The sequence below is a fragment of the Zonotrichia leucophrys genome, chromosome 23 (assembly GCF_028769735.1).
Source record: "Zonotrichia leucophrys gambelii isolate GWCS_2022_RI chromosome 23, RI_Zleu_2.0, whole genome shotgun sequence".
In the NCBI taxonomy this organism is placed as follows: domain Eukaryota; kingdom Metazoa; phylum Chordata; class Aves; order Passeriformes; family Passerellidae; genus Zonotrichia; species Zonotrichia leucophrys.
In genome coordinates this window covers 3,071,463-3,080,151 of record NC_088192.1, presented here as the reverse complement: position 1 = coordinate 3,080,151, position 8,689 = coordinate 3,071,463, and the positions used below count along the sequence as shown (strand labels likewise).

Here is an 8,689-nt window from a genome sequence, read left to right as displayed (position 1 = left end):
GGGGCCGGATTGGGATCGATGCCAGGCTGGGAACGGGGCCGGGCAGCTCCGCCCCGCTCCGCCCCCGGGCCCGCCCGTCCCGCCATGGCGGCGGCCTTCACCGCCCTCCGTGTCCTGCTTGGGGTCTTCTTCTTCCTCACGGGCGTCCTGAAGGTCTCGGACTGGCCCTCTGCCGACCTGCACCGGCACATGGTGAGCGCGGCCGCGGCCTCGGGGGCCGCAGGGTCGAGGCCGGGGGGAATGAGCAGGATGGGGGCAGAGCAAAGAGCACTTCGGTGTGCAGGGCTGAGCCTCGGGGAAAGGAAAGGAACAGGTTGGGGTGCAGGGCTGAGCTCCAGGGGAAAAGGAAAGGAACAGGTTGGGGTGCAGGGCTGAGCTCCAGGGGAAACCTTCAGGGCTGATCCTGTTGTGGTGCGGGGCTGAGCCTTGGGTAAGAATGAGCAGGTCGTGACTACAGGGCTTCAGGGTGGAGCACTTTGGGTGCAAGGCTGAACCTTTCATTGTGAGTCAGCCCAGAATCCCTTGGAGTGCAGGGCTGATCCCCTTAGGCTGTGTGGTTAAGTTATTTAGGATGCAGAGCTGATCCCCTTAGGAAGGCAGGGCAGGGCAGAGCAGACACACTGGATGGGGTTGTATTTCCCCAGCCCCAGGCTCAGGGCTGCCTCACCCCTCTCCCACCCTTCTCAGGCATCGGAGTTCGTGCGTTTTGCCAAGGTGTTTCCCCTGAAGGACCTGGGCTTTGTGCCGGAGCCGGGCAGGTACCTGGCGGCCGTGGGCTGGGTGGAGGTGACGGCCGGGCTGTTGCTGGCATTTGGGCCCCAGCTGCTGCAGGAGATCAGCAACTTCATCCTCAGCGTCGTCATGATCGGTGAGAGCCAGCGGGCACCCACTGCCATGGTGGGGTCTGGGGACGCCCTTGGCCAGAGACCCCCATTCCCACACTCTGCTCCTTGCCCAGGTGCCATCTACACGCTGCTGGCGCTGCAGGAGCCGCTGGCCATGTGTGCCCCGGCCACCCTGTCCCTCGGCCTCCTCCTGCTGCTCAACATCCGCGGGTACCCAGCTGCCCCCCGGCCCAAGTTCGAGTGACGAGAGACGGGAAGGACAGACAGGAAGGACAGACGGCGCGGCTGCTGGGGAGCAACGCCTTTATGGTGTTTTCAGGGACGACGTTGCATCCCTGCTGATGAGACACAGTGTGTCCTCTCCTGCCTCTGCCTGTGACGCTGGTGCTGGTTGTCCCCAAACTGTGGGACCTGGGCTGGTGCTGTGGGACGGTGGCCATGGCACCATGGTGACACTGCTGTGACACTGCCATGGCACTGCTGAACTCGCACGAGCTGTCCAGTTCTTTCCAGTGTTTGGCCACACTAAGCAGGGGCTGGCTCTGCTCTCTTTCAAATTTTGGAATAAAACCTCTTGTTTTTCATGTTTTGCCTCCCTGTTTATTTCTGCCTTGCCCCCATGTTAAGCCTCAGGGGCTGAGGGGATGTCCTGGGGCTGGAGGACCCAGTCCCTGGGGACAATGCCTGAACAGAAGGCCTGGGGACATGTGGGAGCTGGTGCAGGAGATGGCACAGAGGGGAGAGCCCATCTGGGGTGGGATCCCACAGCCCCCCAACAGTGTGTCAGGCCCCTTGCTGCACACCCAGGCAGTGACAGGAGTGAGTGCCCAGGCAGGCATGTGCTTTTTGTGGATCTTGCTCCCACAGGGAGCCGCCCTCTGCCACCCCGATGGGCACAGCATGCTCAGGATGAACCACAGCTCACCTGAAATGTCTCCCAACAAGGGGGCTCTGTGGGGAGTCTGGCTGTTGGGATGAACAAGGGGTGTGTAAGACACCCCTGTACCCCTGAATTTAAGTGTCACCTACCTCAGGGTGACATCTTTGGTGTCCCAAAGGAGCACACACAAACTTCAGGGCCACACAAAGCAGCGACTCAGACGCTCACAGATCTTGGGGGGGCCTGCAGGGCTGCTCCCCTTAAAACCAGCTTTGAAGCCAACAAAAGAGGCAGGAGGAGGCAGATTCCTGCTTTGATCCCTTTGGGGCATCCCTCTTCTCCCCAGCTGCTGGCTGCAGAAACTTGACCCTCTGCTGCTTTCATGCAGGCGTGGGTGGGAGAAGGGCCCTGGGAACTGGAATTAGATGAGGCTGGGGGCACACAGGGGGGGCCAGCCAGGCCAGTTCTGGCCACTCCCACATGCCCCCAGCCCCGTCAGCCGGCGCAGGGGGGTCTTAGGGTGGCTCCAGCAGGGAATTCCCCATTACATACACACACAGGTGCTCTCCCCACTCCAGCTGCTGTGCCACAGGCACTAACACAGGGGGGTTTGGGATGGTGGGTGGGGGTCAGGCAGCCCCTGCCTCCCCAGCACTTAAAGCCATCCCCAGCCTGGCTGGGTCACAGTGAGGAGCAGCCAGAGGGGACAGAACCGCTCCTGCCTGACCCGACGAGGTGAGTAACAATCGTGGTGTGGGTGAGATGGAGCATTCCCTGTGTGTGTGATGGGGAAGGAGGAGGGAAAGGGGACCCCTGAGGGATTCAGACTCAGGTCCCCCAGGCTCAGCAGCTCGTGCTCTCCGTGCCTCAGCCCGGGGCTGGGTGCTGTGCGTGCCGAATCCAGCCCTGCTGTGCTGGAAAACACCAGCTGGTGACTCAGTGCCTTTGTTGGCGAGGTGTGGGCAGGCAGTGATGGGAGGTGAAGTAACTGCAGCCCTGGATACAGCCACTGCAGCACGGTGTGCTTTCCCATGGCCAGGACCAGAGGCAGACCCCGCTGTGCAGGACTGGGGGGCCTGGGGGGATTCTGGCCCTGTGTTTGTACCCCCTGTCCCTACCTGGGTTTCTGCACTCTGCAGCTTGCTTAGCCAGTCAGTGACTTCCTCATGGCTGGCTCCATGGGGCATTTGGGGTGCTGGGAGAGGGCTGGGGTGGGTGGCCCCACAGGCACGTGCTGTGTGGGAGGTGTTAAGCCCTGCAGCTGCTGACTGGAGCCAGTGTGGCACCTTCGGGTGCCTCGGGCTGCAGCTCTGTCCCCTGGCCGTGCTGCAGCTGTGCCTGCCACTCCCTGGGAGCTCTGGATGGGCAGTTGACAGCGGCCTCTAGGCTCCCTTGTTGTGTGGGGGGACAGAGCTGGGGTCTCCTCCTCTCCTGTGTGAGCTGAGCCCTTCTGGCAGATGATGGCATCTCTGCAGGGCTCTGCCTTCAGTGCCCAGCAGTGCCAGCCAGAGAGGTTGCCCTGTCCAGGCCAACATCCCTCCCCTGTCCCCAAGGGTTGCCACAGACTGTCTCCATCTTTGCAGGAGCCCGGGATGAACAGCTCAGTGCCAGGAACGCTGCTGGTGGAACACCCTGGCGAGTGTGTGCCCAGCAACCCGGTGCAGTTCCTGCTGGTGCCCATCACCTACTGCCTGGTGCTGTGTGTGGGGCTGCCGGGCAACCTGGTGGCGTTGCTGGTCTTCCTGCAGAGCGGCAAGGTGAGGAAGGCCATCCGCATCTACCTCATCAACCTCACGCTGGCTGATATCCTCTTCAACCTCACCCTTCCCCTCTGGATCCACTACTACCTGGCTGGGGGGGACTGGCTCCTCTCGGAAGCCACCTGTCGCCTGGCAGGGGCTGCCTACTACCTGGCGACCTACAGCGCCATCACCTTCATGGCTCTGATCAGCTTTAACCGCTTCTGCGCCGTGCGGGCGGCGCGCCGGGTGCTGCCGCTGCCGGGGCCCCGCGGTGCCGCCCTGGCCTGTGCCCTGGCCTGGCTGCTGGGGCTGGGCTGTGCCGTGCCCACCCTGGCCACCCACCAGACCTTCCCCACGGCCGCCGGGACCACCGCCTGCTTCGAGCAGCACGGGCGGCAGCGGGGCTATGCCTACGCCATGGTGGGGTTTTTCTCTGTTGCCTTCCTGGTGGTGCTGGGCACCTACGCCTCCATCGCCAGGGCGCTCTCGGTGCCCGCTGCTGCCTCGCCAGGCTCGCACCGGCAGCAGGCCCGTGCCATGGTGCTGGGGATGCTGCTGGTCTTTGTGGTCTGTGTAGCCCCCTACCACCTGACACTGGCCCCTTGGGTGGGGAGCCGGCCCTCTGCCCCTCTCTGTGCTCCCCCGGACACCCTGGATGTGCTGCACACGCTGAGTGTGGCCCTGCTCAGCCTCAACAGCTGCCTGGACCCCGTCATTTACTGCTTCTCCATCCGGCGTTTCCGCGCTGACCTGCACCGCACCCTGCGCAAGATCGGCCGGTGCTTCCCCCTGCCCCCGCCGGCCCCGCCTGGGCCAGCTCCCGGTGCCCGAGCATCCTCCTTCACCTCCTCCTAGCGGGGTGGGCACCAGCGTCCTGCCCCCGCCTGCCCCGGTGCCACATTCCCGCTGGGACCCGGTCCCTGTTGCCAGGTGAGGGATCGGGAGCAGCGTGGGGGGAGCTCCGGCTTCGTGCGCTCCCCTCCTCCCACCCCGCTCTGCTCCCTGTGCGTTCCCACGCTCCGGCAGCTCCTGCTCCAGCACAGATCCTGCCCCCCGCATTGCAGGCACCGGCAGGGTGGCACTGGCACTGGGAGTGTGGCAATGGCACTGGGAGAGCGGCACTGGCACTGGGAGAGTGGCACTGGCACTGGGAGAGCATCACTCGCACTGGGAGAGTGGCACTGGCACTGGCACTGGAAGGGTGTCACTGGCACTGGGACAGTGGCACTGGCACTGCAAGAGGGACTCACCCAGCAATGGGAGCTGAGCCACAGAGGGGTGTGGGAAGGCAGAATGGTGAAGGATGCTCAGTGGTTGCTGTCATCTCCCAGGGGTCTCCATCCTGCAGGGACATGCATGACCCAAGACCCCCATGGCATCAGCTGGGCTGTGGAAGGGTCTGTTTGAGTCCCCCTATCCTGTCCTGCAATGTCCCTAAACCTCATGCCTGCGCCCCTCCTGCTCTTGGCCAGGATTAAAAATGAACGAACCAAAGGCTTCTTGGCTGGCCCCTCGCCGCGAAGTTTCTGTGCCCCGGGGAGGGCTGGATATGGGGTAACGCTGGCCCTCAGCCCAGCCCTGCTCCTGCAGCAGGACCCTGTCCCAGGGTGGATATTGCACCGGGGGCTGCTGATCCGCGCCCCCTGCCCCATTCCCAGCCCCATCCCCTGCCCATGCGGGGGTGGCCGTGCTGGGCGCTGCCCCCACCCCGCACCCTCCGCCCCCGTTCCGTGAGCCCCGGCGCGGCGGGGGCGGCGGAGCGGGCTCGGGGCCGGCCGTAGGCGGTGTGTGGGCGGGAGATGGTGTTTTCCCAGCCCTGGCTCGTTCCTGCTGCCAGCACAGCCCCGGTGCTGCACCGGCGGGAGGGCAGAGCCGCTGCTGTGCAGTCAGGGGGGTTCTGGGTGTGCTGGGGGCCAGGGGTGCATCAGCTGCCCCCCAGCTCGGGGTGTTGCTCTCCAGCACACTGCAACCCACGTGCATGGAAGGAAATGTGAGGGGATGTGATGCCTGGGGATAGCTGGCATGGGATGGGATGGGCAGGGCGGCAGTGGGCACCAGGACGGGTGGGTGATGCTGTGCCTGTGGGTGGTCAATCATTAAAGGCTGCCTGGATGCCAGCAGAGAGGTGGGGGTGCTGGGCAAGGCCTGACCCTGGGGAATGGGGACTCTGTGCCCACTGTGACCCAGGGACAGCATGGCTCAGTGAAGCCAGTGTGGGTTCATGGGGTGCCCGTGCTGCCCGTGCTGCCTGGGCACTCTGCCCCCATGGCTGGGCTGGGTGATGCCTCCATGTGCCGCAGTGCTGCTGCTCAGCAGAGCTGGGACGTGTCCCAAGGTGCCTCAGCTCCACACCCGGCCCCAGGCCAGCTGCCTTCGACCACCCAGTTCTTCCCCTTTTGAAGTTCCTATTAAATTTTAATCCTTTTATATAACTGCTGAAGGAGGGGGCAGAGCTCTGCTCCCCGCCTGCAGCAGGAGCAGCCGTGTCGGCAATGCAGGATGCTGCAGGGCCTGGTGGGCTTGGGACTGGAGATCCCTTCCTGGGGGCACCAGGACTTTTGGGGGGCTCTCTGCACACCAGGAGTGGGGACAGCCCCAGCTCCAGCTCTGGCTCTGCCAGGGTGCCCTGTTCAGTGGGAAAACCTTGGTACTTGAATCACAGCACTGGGACATGGACAGCACTGATAGAAAACACACGTAGGGCACTTGTTTGGGTCATGTCCCCCCACGCACAGGGCAGGGCCTGGTGAGGTGTTCTGGGCTCAGCTTGGCACCAGGATGGAGCTTGTGCCACCACGCTGCTCCCGCCACCGTGCAGGGCGTTACCCAGGTTATTGTTCCTGCACTTCCAGCCCGCGCTCGCTGTAATTATTATTATTATAATTATGATCAAATTACAGGGTGTGGTGTGAGTGGCTCAGCGGGCAGGCAGCAGCGGGGTGGCCCTGGGTCTGCTGGGGGAAGGCTGGGCCTCGGGGGCTGCACCCTGCCCGGGGCTGTCCCTGCACCCTTCCTGGGGCTGTCCTGGCACCCCGGGGCTGTCCTGGCACTCCGGGCCTGTTCTGGCACTCAGGGACTACCCCAAGGCTGTCTCAGTACCCCAGGGCTGTCCCTGCTCTCTGTCCCCTCCCTGGCAGGCTGTGTGCCCGTGGACAGGCGTGGGTGACAGTCCCGGGGTGCCCTCAGCTCGCTGGGGTGATCCAGGGGATGCCCACGGGTGGGTACCCCTTATCTCGGTGCCAGTCCGGCTCTGCAGGAATGCCCACGGGTGGGTACCCCTTGTCTCGGTGCCAGTCTGGCTCTGCAGGGCGCTTCAGGGGATGCCCACGGGTGGGTACCCCTGATCTCGGTGCCAGTCCGGCTCTGCAGGAATGCCCACGGGTGGGTACTCCTTATCTCGGTGCCAGTCCGGCTCTGCAGGAATGCCCACGGGTGGGTACCCCTTGTCTCAGTGCCAGTCTGGCTCTCCAGGAATGCCCACGGTTGGGTACCCCTGATCTCGGTGCCAGTCCGGCTCTGCAGGGCGCCTCATGGGATGCCCACGGGTGGGTACCCCTTGTCTGAGTGCCAGTCTGGCTCTGCAGGAATGCCCACGGGTGGGTACCACTCATCTCGCCCCCACAGCATCTCCCCGGCCCCACGTGCCGCTGCCCCCGCTCTCCCCGCCCGGGGGTCCCGGGGCGCCGGGAGGCGGCGGCAGAGCCGCACCGGAGCCATTTTGCGCCGCCGCCGCCCGCTCTGGCTCCCGGGGAAAATCCACCGCCGTGTCTTGGCGGCGCCGCGGCGGCCCCGCTCCGCTCCCGCCGCTCCGCGCCCGCCCGCGCTGCACTGCGGGGCCGCCGCCACTCGCATGCTGCCGCCCGCCGCGCTCCCACGCGCGGGGCGCCGGCCCGGGCCGAGCCGGGACCAGCCGAGCCCAACCGAGCCGCGCCGGGAGCAGCCGGGCCGGGGGCGGCCGAGCCGGGCCGTCGGGGAACCGCCCGGGAGCCGCCGGAGGATGTAGGAGGCGGCAGCGGGGTAAGAGCGGCGGGGGCGGCCCCGGGGGTGCCCAGCGCAGAGCGGGGGTCGGTGCCCGGGCTCGGCCGTGCCCAGCGCGGGGGGGTGCGGGAAGGGATCCCGGGGATGCTCGGTGCGGAGGGGGGGCTCTCACCAACGAGGCACCGGAGCCGTGCGGAACCGGCCCCGCGGGAACGGGACGTGGCACCTGCGGACCCATCCGGCATCACCGAGCGGTGTCCGGGGGTGAACCGGGGAGGAAGGAGCCGGGGGATGGCCGGGGGCGTCTCAGCGGTGCCGCGGCGCTCGGCTCCGCCAGGATTCCCCGGTGGGTGGGGGAGAGGGGGTCCCCATCTCCCAGCGGGCATCCCCATCTCCGGCTGCCCGAGGCGCTGGGGAGAGCGGCGCAGCCCGCAGCCCCTCCAGCCTCCCCTGGATGGCGGCGCCAGCCATCCTGCGTTCTCCCGCTGCTGCGGAGGGCTCGGGGCAGGCCCAGGACCCCTCCTCATCCAGAGGCTCCCCCTCCCCATCCTGCCGAGGGGGTGGTGAGGACCGTGCCCGGCTGAGTGCTGAGCTGTGCCCATCACCGTGCAGCCATGGTCCCAGCCAGCCTGACAGGCAAGCAGAGCTTCGGGGGCCCCTGTCTGGCTGCTCCCTCTTGCTGCTGCCTTCCTTCCCCCAGACTGTTGGGGTCTCTTGGAGGAGTCGGTCTGGTCCCTCCATCCTGTGCCAAATCTGCAGAGCAAGTTGGTGCTGGGACCGCTGGTGTGTCTCCATCCTGTGACATCCAGCCCCTCATGTCACCTCCCTCGCTCACAGCCGATCCTTGCCTGTCCCCTGGGCAGGAAGAGGGGACAGAGCCCGGCTGGTGGGGCTGGTTATCCCTGTGGGAATCCAGGCAGCCTTGCTTGGTGTAAATGGGAGCAGGATCCGGTCAGCAGTGCAGATTCTCCTTTAGGAAATGGATGGAATTTTTGGTCTTTCTCAGTTTCTCACCCCCATGCTCCTCTGTTCCCCCCCGAATGCATCCATGGCTCGCAGCCCTTGAGGACTCTGTGTGTGCAGGGATGGAGCAGGGGAAGGCCACTGGGAGCTGGGCATGGCTGCAAGGAGCATGTCAGCCCTTTCAAGCATTAGTACAGCGCCGGCAGGGCTGGGAATGCAAAAATAGCCATCAAAGTGACCGTGGAACATCCGAGCCTGGAGGGGCCCCTTTTGGCTGTGGC

General features: G+C 65.5%; 3 protein-coding genes across 4 annotated transcripts in view; all 3 read left to right on the top strand.

The window, feature by feature from the left end:
- Positions 1-1,429, top strand: TMEM35B (transmembrane protein 35B). The gene is made up of 3 exons (XM_064731576.1): positions 1-192; positions 688-868; positions 959-1,429. Exons 1-3 carry the CDS (start codon positions 19-21, stop codon positions 1,087-1,089), a joined length of 486 nt encoding a protein of 161 aa, XP_064587646.1. The 5' UTR covers positions 1-18; the 3' UTR covers positions 1,090-1,429.
- Positions 1,430-3,317: 1,888 nt separating this feature from the next.
- On the top strand, positions 3,318-4,322 carry LOC135457331 (platelet-activating factor receptor-like). The gene has a single exon (XM_064731862.1). It carries the CDS (start codon positions 3,318-3,320, stop codon positions 4,320-4,322), a length of 1,005 nt encoding a protein of 334 aa, XP_064587932.1.
- Positions 4,323-7,204: 2,882 nt separating this feature from the next.
- The window catches only part of DLGAP3 (DLG associated protein 3), a 28,536-nt gene continuing 27,051 nt past the window's right edge, over positions 7,205-8,689 (top strand). For both annotated transcript variants that reach the window (XM_064731330.1, XM_064731327.1), the window contains exon 1: positions 7,205-7,484. The gene's annotated coding sequence lies outside the window, so the exon portion shown is untranslated. The remainder of the gene's footprint in view (positions 7,485-8,689) is intronic.

Bases quoted from the DNA above. Each gene is read 5' to 3' on its own strand.
- TMEM35B (XM_064731576.1), top strand. From the start codon at position 19: ATGCCAGGCTGGGAACGGGGCCGGGCAGCTCCGCCCCGCTCCGCCCCC. The intron at 193-687 runs GTGAGCGCGGCC...CACCCTTCTCAG, and splicing joins CCGACCTGCACCGGCACATG to GCATCGGAGTTCGTGCGTTT. The intron at 869-958 runs GTGAGAGCCAGC...CTCCTTGCCCAG, and splicing joins CCTCAGCGTCGTCATGATCG to GTGCCATCTACACGCTGCTG.
- LOC135457331 (XM_064731862.1), top strand. From the start codon at position 3,318: ATGAACAGCTCAGTGCCAGGAACGCTGCTGGTGGAACACCCTGGCGAG.